Consider the following 20,578-nt stretch of genomic DNA (forward strand, 5'->3'; position numbering starts at 1 on the left):
TTTCCCCCTCTCTAGACGTCTTTCTTTCTTCCATGTTAATGAGTTTAGTGGTCGGCCGCCAGAGGTCAGTCTTTTGAATCAGCTGTTACCGCCAACGTTAACACTCTCTTTCCGTTTGTGAAATGATGCTCTTACTTTCCTTTTTATCGTTTCCATTGTCATATATACATAATAAGTGTGTTACGTTGTTTGTGTGTAAATCGAATCGTTGGATTAAGATGGATGTCATCTTGAAGAATCTTTACTTGTCTTTTGCTAACGCTGTTGGGATGATAATATTAGAAAACATAGAACCAGTGGACTCGTGATTTGAAATGGAGGACTAAGGTATGTAGTAATGTGTGTTGTATGTTGGTTATCATAAATATTTTTTAATCGCAAATATGATATTTTAAAGTTATGATGAAAATTTAACCGTTATTTTTAAAAATTATGAGATGCTGCGCTGGTGCATCGGCGGCGCTGCACATGCGTAACACTTTTAACCCCATTGCAAAATAACTACCATCTGATGTGATTTGAAATTTCAAATGGCGGATGTAAATTTGAATCTTGGGATTTTAGAAACCATAGAAACATAGAACACCATTTATGTTTGCAATATATTAAATAATTATTAGATACATTCATGTGCGATAGTTGTTTTAAAGTCATATGTACAATATTTCGTTCCCACTCTTAATTTAAATCTCTGTTGTTCGTAATATCTCAGTACGTTTTACCTTTATGCTTGAAACAAGAATTTCAATTTAATTACAGAGTAATCAGTTTTTCGATATCGATTCTTCCTTCCCCTCCATTTCTAACTTTTTTATTGTACAAAATCCGAGCGAATATCAATTTTTTGAATTATATTTCTAGAAAATGTATATCGTCAATGGAACTTCAGAGGTGCGGTTTAGAGAATCGTAGGACTCAAATAAATTACCAACGACGGTTGAAACAACGTTTTTACAGGAATGAGAATAATCGAACAAAGAGCAGAGAGAATACTGATCGCGCGAAAAGGGATAATGTTGAGAATATAAAATTATATAGGATCGTAATACTGTTGAATTGGTTAGTTTAATCTATCTGTACCCTTACTTTTTCGATAATGCGCAAGACAAAATTATTCTAAGGGGTTTAGAGCATACGTTACTCGCCCGAGTACCTTACAAAAAACTTTAGTACCTGTTCTGGTGGTTTCTTTCTGTTTTTGCGCATTTATCTCCGGTTTACCGATACACGTCTGAGGATATTATGAAATAGACACACACAAATTACTACAAAATCACACGTTACATCCACACTTAATTAGAATGAAAGAGAGCGAGAGAGAAACGACGAAAACATCGGGTCGGAATTTTCTTTTGCATACGAAGAAAATGAGAACTCGATAAAACCTCCGTATTCACAGACTGCACTTGTTCGCAAATAAAAAACGAATAAGAAAGAGAGAAACTCTGTGTTGAACAAAATAAAAATGTACTTTTTGGCATTGTGTATAACCGTAATATGATGTTTTACACATATACTTTGAATATTTTATTTTATTTGTTCTTCTTTTTTTTTTTTGCTTTTTAATCTCAGAACAAAAACGTGCTAAAAAATTTCGTGCTTTTTCTTAACTTAACGGATCGTTACGACTGACTCTTATTATGCAACTCTCTTTTCCTCCTTTCTTTACATTTCCAACTAGCAGGTTCTTAGAAAGTGAAACCCTGAGAACATGGAGGTTTAAGTGAACCTTAAGACTTCGTGATAGTATGTGCGTATTATGTACATCGTATGAATACTTTAAGATAATCTTTTTAATAAATATAATAGATAATATAAAAGGGCACTGTGAACTAATTACAAACGTTAGAGAAATATAATATAATATAATATAATAATAGCAGTAGTAGTGGTAATAATAGTAATAATAGTAATAGTAATAGTAATAATAATTATTATAATAATTAGTAATAATAAATATGATTGTATCGATAACATGCCCTTTTTAAGGTAACCCAAGAATAGGAGGAACGTGTATACATTAAAATTGTTCGAAACTTATTTAAGTCTGACTAAGCATTTAGTACAACAGCATTTTTTCCGTTTATATAAAATTCGAAGATATTCCTAACAAACGGTTCACTATCGATAGATCTGAGACGACGTATCGGTCGAAGTGACCCTACTAAATTTTGCGCATAATATACAGACTGTACAGAAAATACACGCATTGGGTTCTGGGCAAAGAATTTTCTCGGCAAAAAAAGATTCTCGTTCCAATGAGTTCATTGGCATCGTCTAGTGCGTAATGGCAAATCAAATCGTATAAATTACAAGATAAGTCGAACGGTAAATCTAGATTCTAGATCATGAAATTTAAATAAAACGCAAAACTCATAGTTAAACGTTACGCTAACATGGCAGCGTTCTTATAAACAAAAACAATTATAAATCGTATATCGAGAGCGGTCTAAACGGCTATCACATATTATATTCCGCGATGTAACAACAAATTCACCATGTCTCCGTTAAAATTCGTATCATACATTAAATTTAAGACGCAAGAAAAATTCATTGTAATATCAATTGCCTTTGTAACAACAATTTAGTATTACGATTTTCTTGCAACTATTATAATATACATTTAACAAATAGACGGTTAGACAGAGTGTTAGCTATAAATTGGACATCGATCGACATCGACATTCAGGATTTTTAAATCGTTTTAATAAGAAATTCTCAGATAAAACATCTATGCAAACACGGTCCCCAAACAGAATTTCTACTATTATTCTTGTTTTGATATAAGCGCGCTTCATTTCACAACGCACCTTTAAAAAACCTCTCAATGTTGCTTTTAACAAGTAAATGCTAAAAAATTCGTATTAAAAAGCGTTTGCATCTACAACAGCGCTTTTGGACACACCCTCAAATTATATCAACATTCGCATACTTTCTTCGTGTGAATACATTTCGTTTTCCGGCCGATAAGATTACGTTGTTGATAAAGCTATGGCGAAATGAAAGTTAATACAACCGTGTTGATCTATTGATTCTCCGATTAGTGAAATCAAAAATGTATATATCTTACGACACTTCGACAATATCAACCTAAATACTTAATGGCTCGAAACAAGTGGTCGATTCTCTAAAAATTTCAATTGTAAATCACACTGTTCTCTTTCTCTTATTCTCGTATTATACACGAAGGCTTTCGTGGAAGAGCGCGTTTTGAATTTGCTTCATATCTTTGCACTATAATCTTTAAAAAATCCTACCGTTGCTAAAACGAAGCACGTTTGATTCTCGAGGTAAACTAGTTGTTCATTCGCCCCTTTTAAAGGTTCAACTTCGTACGACTTTCCTAAATTTTTTCAACGTTTCATCGAATTGGAAGTATTTTTAATCTATGCAATGATCCCTGTTTAACAATCCCTGTAAGAGAATCTTTTTAGAAAGTGTCAGCCAACTATATCCAGACGCGATTCAATTGTAATTGTTCTGAGACGGTGTAGGAGATAATCTTTGGTTACCCAAAAATGCCTATTAAATACGATCGTCGATTACTTAGTTCCTGTATGACGGAAGCCGTTGTAACACGTTATAATATATTTGTAGGTCTTTAAATCTTACATATCAGTGACCGATCGGCCGTTTAAATTATATCGTCCATAGTTTTGTGATTTTTCGCAACATTCATATCTTTTTTTTTTTTAAGTTTCATTATACTTAGGTCTTCTTCCTTAATAAATCAGTTTTACAACTTTAACCCTCTCATATAAAGATTCTATAACAATATATCCTTAAAACTTTGTACTTGATAATTTAATTTTTAGACAGGCGTTCAAAGTATGAAAGACACGTCGTAGAAACAACAAAAATCAGCTAGCATTTAGTACGAGTTTAACAAAATAGACTCAAGTCCTACCAAATCGTAAATGACGATAAAAATGCGAAACTAATTATCGTAACGGAGAGTGCAATTAATCGTGGTTAGGATATAAAGTACATATTACGCGATAATGCAAGTAGCGATAAACTAAGCATACTATTATGAAACTACTATTAATTATTATTTATCTATCAAACGTATTAATTCGTATAGTAGTACACTAATATAATAAATAAAGTCTGTACGAATGAAACTGCATTTTATAGAGCGCCAAGTCCTGTGACTTTAACTCTGGTACACGTAACACAGAACACAAGAAAAATTCTTTAAACCTATGAAATAGCATAATTCACATACTTGTATACAATACATTATATATTAATTTAATTGACGTAGTAATTGTTCTCAAATGGAATGTTCATAAAGTAAGACGTTTCATACTTTACACGTTTTAAATAACTCGTAGTCATCTTTTAAAATGTACAATAAAATTTACATATGAGAGGGTTAAACTTGGACCGGCATCCGATTGTGCCACGTTTCACGCTATTACTCGGACAGCCGTTTCTAATTGGCACATTTGCGCCACTTAGAACGTCGTTTATTCTTAATATCGAATCGCTTGTTCACAGAGCAAAATACCAAGGAACAAAAACGGAAGGTTTCTGTTCGCACATATTGGCCTTGAAAAAACTAGTCTTTCTTTAGATATTCTCTAAACATATAGCCTAACATAAGAGTAGAAATCTGAAATATTACATCGATGGAGATGATAGCAAAAAATAACTTTTAGTTATTTAAGCTAGAAATAGGCTATGTAAGGAGATTGTTACGCATACTCGGGAAGAACATCAATCTGGTACATGATAATAAAGGTTACACCCTAATCAGAATCTTCTTCTATGGTTGGAGGTAACATAGCAAGATGTTGTGAACTAAGTATCCCTCTGGAAAGCGCATACTCTGCCAGAGCACGATGACAGAAAACGTATTGGTCTGGCATTTGAATACTGTAGGCCCTCTGTGCTCGGATTTTTTCCACAGTTCCACGAATGTCTACAGTTCCAGTATCTTCTAGTCGCGATATGCAAATATCTAATGTGCAAAATGTTCCTAGAAAAATAACATACCGCGATAAGTGTCTTTGTTCTACTCTCTAAACGTTTTCTTTAAAACTCGCGTGAATATCGGCATTTATACCTGTCCTTCCTATTCCTGCACTGCAATGAACAACTATAGGAGGTCCTCGCGGATGTCCAGCCCACGTATCTCCTCTACTAGCAAGTAATTTATTTTGTTGTTGTCTTACTAAGGCTAGAAACTGTAACAGAGCTCTGGCCGATTGTGGGACACCGTAATCCGGCCACGCGGTGTACAGCATATGGCAAACTTCCCTTGCCTCGTCAGTCTAAAATAAAAGCGTAATGTATTTATCGATTAGAAACTTCTAAACATCGAGGGCGTCAGTTCCCGTCCTTGAAAGTTAAGCCAACACCGAGACATACCTTGTTGTTTGTAAGAAGAAGCATTGATATCGTATAATCGGGATTCGTATCAACCTCAAGAGTGGTTACTGTAAAACCTCCCGCTTGTACTTCATCTCCCGGTTCCGGTCCCCAATATTGTGCACATTTCGTGCGACCTCTTTCCACCACTCTAAAATCCATCAAAAATTATAGATATCTTTCCGGTTGAATATCAAAGCAATCAGAGAAATGTGCCTTTATCGATCTACCTTGTGGTCATAACGACAACGAGCGTTTGCTGTTCCCAAATCATTCTCCAGAAATCACCGCAAGTTTTCGGCAGCGGACCCTGTGTGCTAATAAACGCGTTCTTCTGTTTGTAACCGTCAACAAAATTAGCATTTATGTAATCCGATGTGGCGTCCCCGTCTATTTGCGACAGGCACACTCTACTATGATCGTAGCAAAGCACGTCTGTGTACCGGTTCTTCGACTGATTCGATCTTAATCTGAAAAATGTATCGGAAATTGTTTGTTAAACGACGATTCGGTGATAATCCTACGAAACATATTTCTCAAAGAATACAGCCTTCGCGTACTTTGCATTATTGAAGGAACCTTCGGGCGGTCTTTGCCTAATTTCCGTGTACTCCGCTATGAGACCTGCGCGTCCTCTCGAATGAATCTCTTCGATGAGTTGTTCCATGCTAACGGCCTGAATGCCGAGATCCCCGTGTAGGCTATCGTCGTCGCTAAACCCTGAACTAGCTGAGGACGGAGGCTGTACTGGAGATGGTGCCTCATCGGTTCCCATCCAGATATCACCATTCGTAATCTCGATATCTCCAATATTGGAGATACCATTTTTAACTTTGTTTTTATCGATTATAGGACTAGTTGAGCTACTGACCGTAGTTCCATTGGGATTTTGAACCGTGTGGTTTTTCGATGTGGGCGAAAGAGGAGTACCCACTCTGGGGGTAACCTACACATATAAGAAATCCATGAATCATTGTTGAAGAATTCTTTTGGCATCTACTAGAACAAATGGAAGCAATTAGAATACTGACCTCACAAAGCTCACCCCCTCCCCTGTTTGTCATGGATTTAAGACAGTGGAGAAGCCATGCCTCATGCTGTATCTCCAATGTGCCGCCCAAGCGATGCGGTAATGATTCCCGCGGGATATGTAACGTTAATTGAGGAATGGATACGGTGAATACTCTGTCCCTCAACTTTTCACGCACGAATAATCGAAGGATCTTGAAGGGTGCTTTGAACCACAGCGGTGCAGTCACTATTAAGACTTTTTTTAATTTTGCTGGATAACCACCCTGAAACAATACGACATCGTTATAGTACGTATACTCGACCGAAATTATTATAGTTCAATATTTACATTTTCCATCTTACATGCGACACCGTAAAGTATAAAACTGAAAATAATGGAACATATGCTTATAAACGAATTATTTACGCAAGTAGTAAACTGCAGAAACAAAGTAATAAAAAAAGAATAATCGAATAATCGATCAGTTTATAACATACAGTTTATTTTTATATAACGATATTATTATAAAAAAAAAAATATTGCGTGCATCGCGCGCGCGTCTATGTGTTTGTGTTTAAAGATAAAAGATATTAAAAAACGATCGGTTAACGCGAGTGCATGATTTATTTTCGAAATGGAGCGACTTTCAAATTTGACCTTTGCAAGACGATGCAATAATAGAATAGTATATAAACCGAGAACTACGTTTTAGTGCCAACTGCAAGCAATCTTCGAATATATGTTTTACACGCGAAGGGGTTTCGTTCTAGAGGAAAACTACGGAATTACGTGGCACGAGTTTCGATCCAATTTAACGGTAAACCTGTCTTATAGGCTAGTTACGCGTTGCATCAAACGATGCAAAATTCAATTGAACTGGGACAAACGATTCATAGGCACGGGGTCGACGAACATTCAAGATTTCAGATCAATAGGGACGTGTAATGCGTGAAAAATTCTTTCTCACTTCTGGAGTTGTGCAAAATGCAGGAAACACGGTAACTTAACCCTCGGTACCCTCTGTGGTGTATATAGAGGGCGGAAGTACCGTAACGGCAACGACGTCAGCAGCAGCAGCACCACTACATCTTTACGATCTTAAGCGCACAAACTCTATTACATCGAAACCCCGCGAAAACACGACGAAAAAGTGTCGACGTCTTGAAGCTGTTTCGAATCGATTCAGAACGATTACCGATCGCTATACAAACAGATTTCCTATATCGAAGATCGTGACAGATGAAAATCGGGATCGAGGAAGTTACATACGAGGGTATTTTGGTGTGATACGAACACTTGAGCACAATCAATCAATAGATTAGAATTTTCGTTTACCGTATGTCGCGAAAAGGTGCACCGCAAGCGAATATTTTATCGGGCATCGATGACACAAGCTCGTTAGGCGATCTACCTATCAAACGACGGATCGTAGAACGTGGATTATCTAGTGTACGAACGAAGCGCCGATGTAACGATAAATCGAGCGCTCTCGATCGGCTTGAAATTCGATTAATCACCAGGGTATATCCAGTGGTCGTTGAATCGATGGAATCGAAATCACTGCCGACACTCGGTCAGTCAATCGATAGCGTGAAATTAGAATAACCGTTTTCTACGGTTGACGAGCATAACTCGCGCTGCTACAGTTCCCGATTGTTACAACGTCATTCTCGTGCCGCGGAGTGGTTGGTTTGCGTATTCGGATGGAACAACGCGACGATTCGACAACTCGAAGAAATTACAGCGATCCAAACGGTGGAATCAGGTTGTAACTTCTTCCGAACTGTGCACGATAATGCCGCAAAGGGGTCACGATGATTACTGACCACGAGCGTCGCGACGTTATCCCGCGCATGCGCGCCAACGACCCCTTCTTTTTACCACCGCTCTAGCATCCCTTACACGAATTTCTTTCTCTCCCCCCCTCCCCCCCGGTAAAGGTGCGATCCTACGTGCGGTGACGTATTATGTCAGTGTCTCTCAACCCGAGGACCTATTCTTGCTTCACGTCCGGTACTTTGGCAATCAGAATTCGTTGAAATATGTGAATCGTGTTGCGTACAACCCGGGGGTTATCAACCTCTAAAACTCGCCACCGCTAAAACTAGAACGTTCCGCATTATTTTTAACCGCAGATCTGACTACGTAAACAAAATATCACCTTCACCGTGTAGCACCTTTTTCTAGTTTTTAGTGCGAACGCCCTTGAGGAACGTGATTTTGAAACGGGTCACATTATTTTTACCATGATACGAACTTTAATTTATCAGTCCATAACCGATGAAAAGACGAAACTTTATCGGGAAAAGTAGTAGTCAGTCCGCGACCGATTATACGCTACAGACGGGCATAATAGAGCGGAAAATGAAAGAGTATCGGAACGTTATTAGTCGAATAGAAAGCGATCACGTACCTTTATGCATTTTCCTTTTATATACTTCCCCTAGACACGCGTTTCAGAATAGAATTCTACTTTATCCCCGGTTCCTAATAAATAATCCGACTAAACTGATGATTATTTTTACCTCGGTGCCCGGTGACGTAAAAATGTTCGTTAGAAATAGTTTCACGAATATCCTATAACTGCGTCATTTCGACCAAAACCTTTGAAACTCCCTTGCCTCGCTCGCAATGCGCGGCTCACTGGGCAATTGCAAGTGGGTTTCCGTGAAGCGTTAACGACCCCTTAAACTTCCCTGTTCTTTGAGATACACCCTTCTATGTACCCCACCAGCAGACACTTCGGAATTACTTTATGTATTGCTCCGTATTATATAATCGAGATTCTAAGCGACCCGCTCCTTCCCTTTTTGTCACCAACTAGGAGGTACAACGGTCCAATACACGCGTCTCAAATATTTTCTAGCGTGCAACGTTACGCATTCGCATATTAGGCTAATCTTTTTCACAGACTGGCGACACATGCGTGCATTACACGGTCTGATTTCGTCCGTGGTACGAATAAAAGCCAAAGATGTTGATTAAATTTCCTGTGTAAAGATAATGGCCTACATTCGGAACGATCCGTTGCTACCAACAAAGCCTCTTTGTTTCTCGGTGCTCTGTAAACTCCGGACGTAGATTCGTGAATGAGCCAAGGTGAATATCGAGAATGGTAAATTTGTTAAGTCGCGGGAGTATATATCAAGTTTCTGTCAAAGAGTAATAAATTTATTTATTCAGGATTTAACAGTGTTTATAATAACTGACTTAAATTTAACGAGGTGTGTCATCATTCTGGCGCTACTTTTTTGTATCTCGATAGAGTTAAATAATAAATATATGTACAAGGGATGCGTAGATCGTTTTGAGATCGCGCGTGCACGGATGTGAAACTTACCTTTAAGAGGGTGAGAATCTTTTGGGAGAGGTCATAGTCGAAATTCTGGTATTTGCTATCCGACATGTCATAAATAAAAACCAGACCGTGCTTTTGAGTTTCTACACTTTCTAGCGCTGCATCTAACTGGTACACCACACCCTGTAACGAGACAGTGAAAGTTCCATTATTAATAATTTACAACGTCTCTTATGGTATAATCTTCTATAGCTTTTGTAAGTACACACTCACTTGTAACGTTGTCTGGTGCGTGGTATTTTGTGGAAGGTGTAAATGTGCTGTAAAAATAGCTATGGCTGCCCCTGTAGCGTCCCTCGAAGGCTACAACATTTTCACAAATGCATCGTATAAACATCATGTAATCGAGAACGCCAGATCACATTCAGATTCTTTTTAACGAAAATTGGGAACTTACTAAAACTGTAAATTTTCCTGTGCGTAATTCACTGAGCAAAGGTTCCTGAGTAGGGTACAAAAGTGCAAGACCCTCTCGCCTTCTGGTGGCTTCGTGCTGTTCGTACAACGCTAATGCTCTCGCGACTTCAAATTTCCTCGCTGTTAAAAATTTCACAGCCGTGCTCCACGATACTGGACCGGCTCTTCTTCCAGCCCGGCATTTATTAACTGCTTCTATAAATTCTTTCGTGGCCTGTAAACACAACGAGATTGATCAGACATTTTTCAACAAAGCAGATCTTGTTAAATTTGAAATTTATTTCACATTAAATTTAACATTAACACAAAACACTTTCCTCTAATCATCAACTGCTTTCTCCGCTTAAATGGTTTTTTATATATCCCGACAAAAAAACGCTAATTCGTAGAATGCGCGAAATTCTAATAAGAGGAAGATGATCATTAATCAAAAAGAAGATTATACGAGACACGTTTGGAACAATGGTATAGTCTCGCAACATTTCTACACTGTCGAAACGCGTAACAGTCATTCGTCAATGATTTGTGTACATGCCCTGGGTACCGATCTAACTTCCGGTGCCCGACTACCTACCCACCGGCAACTTCCGCCATAGTACGCTCGCCGGGGACCGGTGTGGTAAATGGATAGATTCATTCCAGGGTCAAGAAATTTAATATCGTAAATCGATACTTTAATAAAGCTTTGCTAACCGACAGTTCACGCTTTGTTTTAATTCCAACGTCACGTTTTGCTTATGAAAGACGTACACATTCTATTTAATGCCACGATTGAATTTTTAGAGCGGAAGATTCGTCGTTTTCCGCGACGCAGACCATATAAAGCCACAAAATCCTTTTGTTTATCAACCGCATACTATTCGATGATTTATTTGTCACGATATATGACAATTTTTCTATCGAAATTGTACATAAATCTTGACATATTCACGAGAAATAAGATAATACGATGTTCCGAGAATTCTCAGTCGATAAAAAGATCGAACATTATTGTCACGATGACAATGTCTAGTTATACAAACATTGATGATTAAAGCACGATGTACACACGCGAGTCTATCTATCGCACTTGTTTAATATATTCAACGTTGAGTAGTGTAATCGCAGTTGCAATTCGTCGAAAGACATTCCTGAAGCTCTATCGAGCAGGAAGAATTTAGTTCTTTTGTCATTTCCGTTGAAAATCATCGGGAAGATTCAAAGGATCAGCGCCAGAGAAACGAGCAATGTTTATATTACGCGGTTGTAAACACGTACGTGATGTAGGGATCGAAGTAAAAAAAAGATCGCGATCGATCGTTTCGAGATGTCGGCGAGATCGGTTGAAACAATTTTTTGATACAATATATTCTATACGAGACGATAGATAATCGCTTACCTGTTCTTGCTCGACAGTTAACGTGGCTGCCATTTTGACTTAACGCACTGACATAACCGAAGAATCGCACTAGCACGTACTTGTTTTCGACTCTATCCTAACGATCCTCTGTCTGTGGCTACACATTTTGTTTCCACACCAAAACGCACAACACTATCCTTATGACCGACTGGTCGAAGCGATGACAAAAACAAGTGAATTGGTCCGGCACTCGTTCATTGTCCGACGCTTGACACAGCTATAGCAGAACCGCTCCGACCCGTTCAGACGCTCGATCGTCTTTCTCTCCGTAGGTTGAGCGCCATCTTGGAAGCGTGAGTGTGTAGGCGACACTATACCATACTATACATTAACTACAGATTTGTACCATAGTTTATCGGTCGCCTGTCCTTCTCACGCCGGATATGCTATCATTGGTCGAGTATAGTTAACGTCGAAAGCCTCTCTGACTCCCCAAGTCTTATACGATTTCGTGCAAATTCAACGCCGGAAACAAGCCAGGTGTGTTTTGGAACGGAAGCAGAATCGTTGTTAGTATATTATAATCCGCACACGTATCGGTACGTGTTTCAATGCGCGCGCTCGAATACCAGTCACGTATATATTAATATGCTTTCAGAGGATCTCGCAGAATTTTCGCAAAAAAGGCTCCAAAATTCTTGCGCTTTATAAATTGTATCAGCGAATTTGTTGACGCGCGTCTGGCAGATACACAAAATCAATTTTTTGTCGGTAACGTGGGGCAACGCAGTCAATGAACGAGCGGTTCATCCTCGTACTTCAGTCCCGTTTTGAACCCAATTTGAACATTTCAATCTCGAGCGATATATGGATCGAAATTAATTTGAATACGTCAGATGCCGTTGACGTGATTGATATTTTAATATCCTGAATACCACGCCGTTAATACGTACTACGATGCGTGAGAGAAATCACCGTCGAAACGTTGCCAATAAGCAACAAGTTAGCGTGCGAGCTATACGCAACAAGTCTCATAATAGAATTAAGTTTTTGTACGTTTGTTCGAACTTGGGAAAACAAAGTTAGATGTATTTCTTCGTATAAATTCGATTCGTGTCTAGGAGCGTGGTTAAATGTAACGAATAAAGGTACGCAGACTGTATTTTTTTTTTTTTGTAATATAAACATTTTTCTTATTCAAACGTATGTTCTTACATTTACACAGTACAAAAAATTATACTCAGACCTGCCGGCCCGCGGTTCATAATTGCTATGACTGGGGGCGACCGGTGATGGGGTAGTGTAGGACTTTGGGGGTGGATATTTTGTAGGAGTTTTAAGGGCTGTACAATTGTCTCATCCATTCCACTCCGCCCCCAATACACGGCCCCTTGTTCTCATTCTCGCTCTCACTCACTCGTGTATTCTTCCCGGAATTTCGCTCAAAAAAACAACACACGCACGCGTTTATGCAGTTACATACAAGCGATCTTTCGTAATCACCTTCATTTATACACTGACGTTCGATAGTCGTGCTTCGCATCATGTTCGTATTCAGCAACATTTAAATATCGGTATTTCTTCGTTATAATTAATCGTAATAATGATAATCATAATCATAATAATTAATTAATAATAATTAATAATGGTATAATAAACTATCTATCTACGCGTGTAAGGTGTATTCTTTTGTCCATGGTTTATGGAGTGTGTAATCCCTTAAAGCCTAACTTTCTTTCGTATTTATATATGTATATGTATACATATAAGTATGTATAAATGTATTTACATACACGTAGCGGGAGAACGAATAATAGCTTTGTCTGCAGCAATAATACACAGAGTATGCCTATTTGCTTTTTTTTTTTTCTATAACTTTATACATCGTCGTTATCATCAATTATCATTATCATTATCGTCGCTTGTGAATAATAAGGGTACTTTTTTTTTAATTCTTGTTATAATTTCCGTAATATTAACGTTACTTATCGACACTAAGAGATATTTAAAAATTTATTCGTTAAATATTATTTTAGTCAAGTCGTTGTATGCTAGAGACGAATGTTGAGATCAAAGAAATTGCGGATTTCAGGATTCCAGTGATTTGTTTCTCCTTATTTCTTCGCTTGTTGCTTGCACGTCGGTTTCGAGATTACCAGCAGTAGAGAACATCTGACGATCGATAAGCGCACCAACGGCGCGAGATGCTAAATCACATACACCTGTCCTCGAAAGCTGCTGCCTTCCTCTCTCTTTTTTCTGCTTTTTTCCATTCTCCATCTCCTTCTTCTTCTTCTTCTTCCTCATCTTACTCTGCTACCACTTGAGGTTGCGAACAAATCGTGAACGTTCAACTATGATATTCGCCGGTTTACGAGTGTGTGAAAAACGTCATCGTGGAACACAATGAACGAGGACGGCAATGGCTTTCAAGAATTCAGACATTGCGCAACATACCGTGAATAGCAGCGGTTTGTTCTATACGAGAACAGTTGAATGATAGGAACTCGGCCTCTCATCTGCGAATTCTGCATGACTAATCTGTTTCTTTTTGTTCTTTCTTCCTTCTTTTTCTTTCGCCTACCTATACACGTACGATACACAACGTGTAAACGCGTGAGACAGTCCACATTGTTCAACATTGGCACTTCGAAAATCGTTACAGCTTTACTTTGCATTAAATAATGTTACCATAGTTTATCGATATTAATTATAATACAATTAGAATATCGCTGCTCTATCGGATAGACGGTTTACGTGATTCGACAAAAATAACAGATCATTTTTACTTTGCTTTTTTTCTGCCTTTATCTTGTCCTCCTTTTCACTTTGTTTTCATCTTACTGTTCTTTTTACTGGGTCATCACTGGGCCACACAATATTAATCCAATCTATAAAAACATTAAATTCAATCGAGTCTATTCTCATCGATATCTCATATCCTATAAAGATAATATCGAAAGATTTGTTTAGCAATTTCCCTTGTTATTTTTGTTCTGATGCCTTAATTTAAACGACGGTGGTCATACAAACCTTCGGAGAAACTTTGCTCGGTATAGCCGATATATCTTTCGAAGAAGAAAAACAAACTGAAAAACGTATATATCCGAGGAAGCCGAACTGCGATTTATCGCGTGTAATTGCGTTAACGCGCAATGGTCGAGTCATCTTATTCCAGAAACTTGACCGTTGCGAACAGCTTAGGCAGTGTTTCCCTCTTACACTCGCCTCCCGCGCGAAACACAAGGACGATAGCAGGAAATATATATCGGCCATTTGGCAAAGCGCTTCTATGTTTGCTTTCGTTAAATCGATACCAAAAAAGCACCAGATCACGAGAGCACATAACGCGGATCGACAAGTATCACTGATCCAGCTAACAATTTAATCGACATCTAATTGCACAAAGGTACCTCTAGACGATCCTTTTCGTAGATGCTAGTAAGAATTCATTACACAATAATCCATTATCTACATTTATATAATATAGACAATATGTATTGAATACAGGCACGATATAAGTAATTACAAATAATGCATGATCCAAAGTTCTCCTCATAGGTATCACAATGATAACGGACACGGCGCGCGCGCGTTCGCGGGACCGACTCCATAACTTCAATGAAAAAAAGCCGCGGACTTCATGTCCGCAAGCACGTTGCTCGAGAGGAAGGAAAAAGTATGTGTAAAAGGAAAATTCAAATGAAACAACGAATAATCTCATTGGCTCAGCCAATATCGAAAAATGAAACTTTTGAGTTACTCGTCAAATATCACAACAAATTCTTGCACCTTGATACAGGTTTTATCAGAGTATCTTGGATTTATTCTCCTGTCGTCTCGAACCGATCCCGGGCATATGCTATTCGGGAGACGGATACACGACCCGATAAACAGGTTACGCACTCACTGCTATAGCGAGACTTTAGTCAAACAACGATCAACGGCTCTTGCGACCGCGACAGGGGGCCTAGGGCTACGTCTCCTCCTTCTTTATCTCGTTATTAGACTTAAGCTTGGCAAGAGTTTCTTCCTTCACGTTACTCAATACGGCCAGCGAATCTTTCACCGCGTGGTAGATTATGTTCTTGATTTGCAACTTGTCTTCGTGATTCGTGTGCGTGTCCGATAACGCACGGAACTCTTGCGTTAGGTGGAAGCAATGCGACACGTTTTCTGGAGATACGAAATCTTCGGCTACCTTTATACAATTGTGAAGGTTACGGACTTGATGCGGCGCGCCAGCTGGCACGAATACTGCATCGCCTAGGCACTGTACGATAGCGTATCTGTAACAAGGGAGAGAAACACATCTTTATTTTTACAAATACTTCAGAAAGCTACGAGAGACAGTGAGATCGTCGAATGAACGCAATGCTTACCCTTCGACGCCGTATTCGCGGTACAGCCGTTCTCGCAAAGGTCCATCAAGATAACAGCTTTGATCGTGAATTGGATCGTGGTGCGGCTCCAAACGAGCCCCTCGTTCCAAAGCTACCGCGTTCAATAGATCCCTGATCTTGTCGGCATCTCGTGCTGCGTATATGTGCCACAATGCGCCCGGTGCTTCTCCACGTTCACGAACACGACGGCGTGTCAAGATGTCACAGCCGGCTTCGTCTATCGCTCGTAGTGCTTCTATAACATTGATACAATCACGATTGTTAATTCTTCGAAATTTAATTTGCTTTAGATAAAAACAACACAAAATTATGGTAAATACCTTTGACGTATTCGTCGTTATCGGCATCCTTTGGAATTCCCACGTAGACCATAACGTTGACCGCATCGGAAATATCTAGATGGAGGTTGGTTGTTCCCTTATTGGGATGAAGAGCCGATCCGTAAGCGTTGTACATTTTGGGTCCCAAGTCTGGTCTCACGAAGCAATCCGGTAGACGGCTGGCCAGGTTCAATCTTCCGTTTCGATGGGTATACTCCGACAACGGCAAAACTTTCATTAAATCCGCGAATCTCGATGGCAATAATTCCGCGAAGTCTTCACCCGGCGGCCAATCCTTCAATTTCAATAACATTGGATTTCCCCTCTCATCCTTTAATCTCTTCGAGAAGTGTTCGAATCCTTCCCAGAATTTACGCATTGGTTGGTTCGGTACCAAATTTCCTGTCATGCAGTTGATCAAGTCGTTCTTCTCGTCGCCAAAGTCTCTAGCGAACGAATCCGGGTGCCACAGATTGATATCTAACGACTTCGCAACGTCGGACACGATGACTGGCTGTCCGCGTTTCCACTGGTCTTGAAATATTCTATAATTGTTAGGATTGTTTGGATCGTTTAACCTGAGCAACTTTCCATCACAGAGCCACGAGTGCGGCACATCCGGATACAGACTCTTACTTTCGGTAAGCGTCATGATCCGAATTGGCAACGGTTCTCTTCCTTTCTGCGTCCATTTGTATCTTCTAACAAAATGCTTCAATTCCCTCGGTTTCTCGTCATCCAGTTCACCTTCCCTCTCTTTCTTCACGCTGTGTTCTATTACGCTGGATATAACCTCATCCAGCGTGTCCATTTTCGACTTTTTGCCAGATTTCGCGACGTTGTTCTGCGCGTTGTTTCCGGAAGTAACGTTAACATTGCCGGAATTATTGGTCGGTGAATTCGATCTAGATCCACTACCGTTTGATTTATGGGACGGTCGGATAAGCAATTCTCTCAAGGTCGAGTAATTGCCATCTCGATCCTCATCGGAATCCGAGCTAGAACCACTTTCGTTTTTATCCTGATTCTGCAGAGCCACATCCGCCAGCCAATTCAACGGAGAGTTTTTGTCTTCGCCGTTCGTTTTGTTCTCCGACGATCCGTTCGATTCATTCACTTTCTTCTCTTCTTTGATTTCCTGTTTAACATTACCGTTCAGAACCGGTACCGTGTCGCCTTTTATCATGTTCCGTAAATATTCGTTGGGAGAGGTCTGAACGACTAGCGTGCAACCACAATGCTGTGGTATTCCCCATTCCGCGCGGCATTCGTGCAACCGTTGCCCGAGACGTGTCAAGCTATCGCCGGCGATAATTTGCGTGAGCATAAGTCGTTCGGGCTCGTGCACTTGTCTATTCGTACACAAAAGCCACGAAAAATCGTCTCTATCCTTGCCGCTCTCTCCCCAAATCTTGATCGTTCCATTCTTGCGTCCCTAATAACATTTATGATTTGTGAAATCGCCACGAATCAAAATTTACATATATAAACGCAGCTAACGTTTCACACGTCAGAGTTAAAGAGCTCGATTTTTATAGGTATAATCACGTGGATTTCAACGAACTATTTATCATCATGTCCTACGAATGAATATAGATTTACAAAGATGAAAAGAAATGTTCTCACCTTGTAACAATCGATGCATACGACGAAGCCACATTTTCCGCAAGCCCAGTGATAGTTGAACAGGGTCGTCTCGCAGACATCGCACATCTCTCGAACACCTTGCACCACTCTCTTCCAAGCGACTGTTCCGTCTACAAGTCCCGAACTTGCTGTCAAGGTGAAGAAACAATCGATACGCAAAGCGTTAAATCATGCGAACAAAGGAAATACTCCAAGCTAATTTTCCTCGCGTATAATTGCATGCTTATGAAAATATCGAATTAAATATTTCCAACGTAAATGAATAATATACACAATAATGAAATCAAAAAAAAAAAGCTAAATGACCATATCTCATGCTAAATATACTCAATTTGTTTTTTGTTTTAAATTTATTCTCGTAATATCTTATATATACGCAACATCGATACTATGAAACATGCGTGAAGACATATAAACATTGATTTTTTTAATTTTTACTCTGTATATTTGAATGACCATGTTACCTAAATGCTTGAATCCAACATGAAAAATTTACCTTCTGCCATGTGCTGTTGAAGAGCGTCCTTTTCTTGATGCAAGAGGTCACAGAACTGATCTCCGACTTGGCGAAGTAGTCTGTGAGCCATTTCCAAATCTAGATCTTCTTTGTCTCCTTTCTCTTTATCGTTCTTGTCGGACTTTTCATCCTTCTTCGTATCCGTATTCTCTTTTCCTGGTAACCATAATCGAAGATCTACCTGTAACACGAAAACCAAACGATTGTTCGTTATTCTTGCAAACGTGCCTTGATAAAAGGTGCGACAATTTCGAATACTTACCTCAGACGCATCTTTATGAGGGTCGCTAAATCCTGCTATAGCCAACTGTCCGTTTTTCGTGTACCGTAATCTACGGAATGCATAAAATCTGCAGAAAATATTTTGAGGAAGATTTTTGGAGCGCTGGTGCGGTGTCCATCTGCACTCACGACATTTAGCCAACTTTGGAGCAACTTCGAAACAAGCGCCGTCTTGCAACCAACTGTCACCGGTTTTTTTCAATTGTGATATCGGAGGTCTACGAAAGGGATCGCCCCTACCACCGCTTCCACCTGGCCCACTGTTACCACCGCTCGTACTATCGTCTCTACGTTCTTTCTTTTGACGAGGTTGTTGATCTTCTCCGCCCAATTCGTTACCTTTCGTAGTCTTTGGTCTTCTACCTCGTTTTCTCGGTTCCTTATTATTTCCTATTGAACAAACAGTACGATCTATTTGAGTAACGATGGAGAACATTTATTTAGCCATTTATACACAAATAACTTAGTTCAGTGTTAAAAAGCTCGTTATATTGTTTGTATTTCATAGATGCTAATCAATTCATTATTTCATCATCTTTTTGCCTAATAATTGTTATTAGAATATTTGAAAATAGCAAGCAAGGATTTTATATTGAAACAGGGTAAGTGTACGAAACGGGATAACAAGGGTTTCAAGAGCATGGCGAACCTAAAGAGTGTCAGGAATACAACATTTTAACTGTAACATGTATCAAACAATCTGCGTTATCGAATTCTATCGAATCTGCATTGTAATTATATTATTTAATTATCTATTTCAAAAAGTTGCTCAATATTTCTTCTGTTACTGAATCCTACTATTTTATAATATTTGAATTAAGTTCAATATTTCATGTCGCTACGATAAACTATTTTTTCTAAACTATAAAAATTCTTTAAACTCTGGTTTCTGCAATAATCTTGTATAATTTATCTATCATTCTAGCATATTTTTTGTGTACTTAAAAAAAAACAATAATCTACTTCACTTATGTTCCTCGATAATTATTTCAATTTATTTGAATGCTTGAATCCGAATGGATCGATCAATGGTATTCCTGAATTTCTCGAGTTCTCGCATGGCTCTATAGAAAGGATTAAGTGTACCACCATGGAACACGGATCACTTACCCTGCAAGTGAATAGTTAGTTCACCTGATGGGAAGTCCATTTACAAGAAGCTACGTCAACTAACCGTTTCCCGACGAATTGTTGGAATTGGCCGTGGTATGCCGCACCCTCGACGTAGGTTGAATGGAACCCAACTGTTCGCTGGTATCGCTAGCAGAACCAGCCTCGCTCTCGTTACTAGACTCGCTGCCTACACCAGTCCCTCCAGCTTGCTTGTCTTCCTTTCGCCTCCGCTGATCTTCCGCGGTCGTTTGCTGCCTCCGTGCTGCGCCCTTCTTTCGTTTTACCTACCACAGGGCACAGATTATTAAGTAGTCAGGAAGTTCATGCTCTTGCCGAAACTACTGCCAAAATACTACGAAAACCTAGATATACGCGCGCGCGCATGCAAAGGACACGCACGACGCACGCACACCGTACCGTATACATATATCGTTTACAGTATGGCTTCCTATTCCAAGCAAATCAATTTTCGAATCGAATTACGTTACATGCAATAAGTCTAGATAATTTCAAACGAATGGTTTAATATAGAGAAAAATAAAAAAGAAGCTAAAAAAGATAGCTCTTCTCTCATAAACAACAGAATAATTTAACAAGTTCTCGAAAGTCGAACATATATAACAGAATTCAAACAATCGTTTCGAGGTTAGGTTTCTTTAGTCGCGAATATATATAGGACGAAATTGCTTCACACTTTACCAATGCTATCCACTCAGAGCTATACATGTCGCACGGTCGATAATCGTTCGTAGAGCACGTATATCAGCGTCAAAGTTCGAGAAACTCGTGCCAAA

The 20,578-nt window shown here is 39.2% G+C and overlaps 2 protein-coding genes and 1 long non-coding RNA gene across 6 annotated transcripts in view; 1 reads left to right on the forward strand and 2 right to left on the reverse strand.

Moving 5' to 3' along the window:
• The first annotated feature begins 102 nt into the window (after positions 1-102).
• LOC143303480 (uncharacterized) lies at positions 103-1,311 on the forward strand. The gene is made up of 2 exons (XR_013059847.1): positions 103-327; positions 862-1,311. It is a non-coding gene; the product is annotated as an uncharacterized LOC143303480 (long non-coding RNA).
• Ptpmeg2 (Protein tyrosine phosphatase Meg2) lies at positions 589-11,863 on the reverse strand. The gene is made up of 10 exons (XM_033342637.2): positions 11,542-11,863; positions 10,144-10,377; positions 9,960-10,049; positions 9,729-9,869; positions 6,408-6,671; positions 5,937-6,322; positions 5,607-5,846; positions 5,377-5,527; positions 5,072-5,279; positions 589-4,984 (listed from the first exon to the last, which is right to left on the reverse strand). The coding sequence occupies exons 1-10, from the start codon at positions 11,572-11,574 to the stop codon at positions 4,755-4,757; spliced, it is 1,977 nt and encodes a 658-aa protein (XP_033198528.1). The 5' UTR covers positions 11,575-11,863; the 3' UTR covers positions 589-4,754.
• A 799-nt stretch (positions 11,864-12,662) lies between these two features.
• Positions 12,663-20,578, reverse strand: part of Kdm3 (Lysine demethylase 3) — a 233,893-nt gene continuing 225,977 nt past the window's right edge. For 3 of the 4 annotated variants that reach the window (XM_033342493.2, XM_033342515.2, XM_033342489.2), the window contains exons 12-18: positions 19,846-20,068; positions 18,652-19,061; positions 18,369-18,570; positions 17,852-18,000; positions 16,226-17,660; positions 15,885-16,140; positions 12,663-15,791 (exon numbers count right to left, since the gene is read on the reverse strand). In XM_033342493.2, coding sequence (XP_033198384.2) covers positions 15,479-15,791; positions 15,885-16,140; positions 16,226-17,660; positions 17,852-18,000; positions 18,369-18,570; positions 18,652-19,061; positions 19,846-20,068 — 2,988 coding nt within the window. In that variant the 3' untranslated portion in view covers positions 12,663-15,478. The remainder of the gene's footprint in view (positions 15,792-15,884; positions 16,141-16,225; positions 17,661-17,851; positions 18,001-18,368; positions 18,571-18,651; positions 19,062-19,845; positions 20,069-20,578) is intronic. The other variant, XM_033342522.2, reaches the window with a different exon arrangement.

Source organism: Bombus vancouverensis, chromosome 13 (genome assembly GCF_051014615.1).
Source record: "Bombus vancouverensis nearcticus chromosome 13, iyBomVanc1_principal, whole genome shotgun sequence".
NCBI lineage: Eukaryota > Metazoa > Arthropoda > Insecta > Hymenoptera > Apidae > Bombus > Bombus vancouverensis.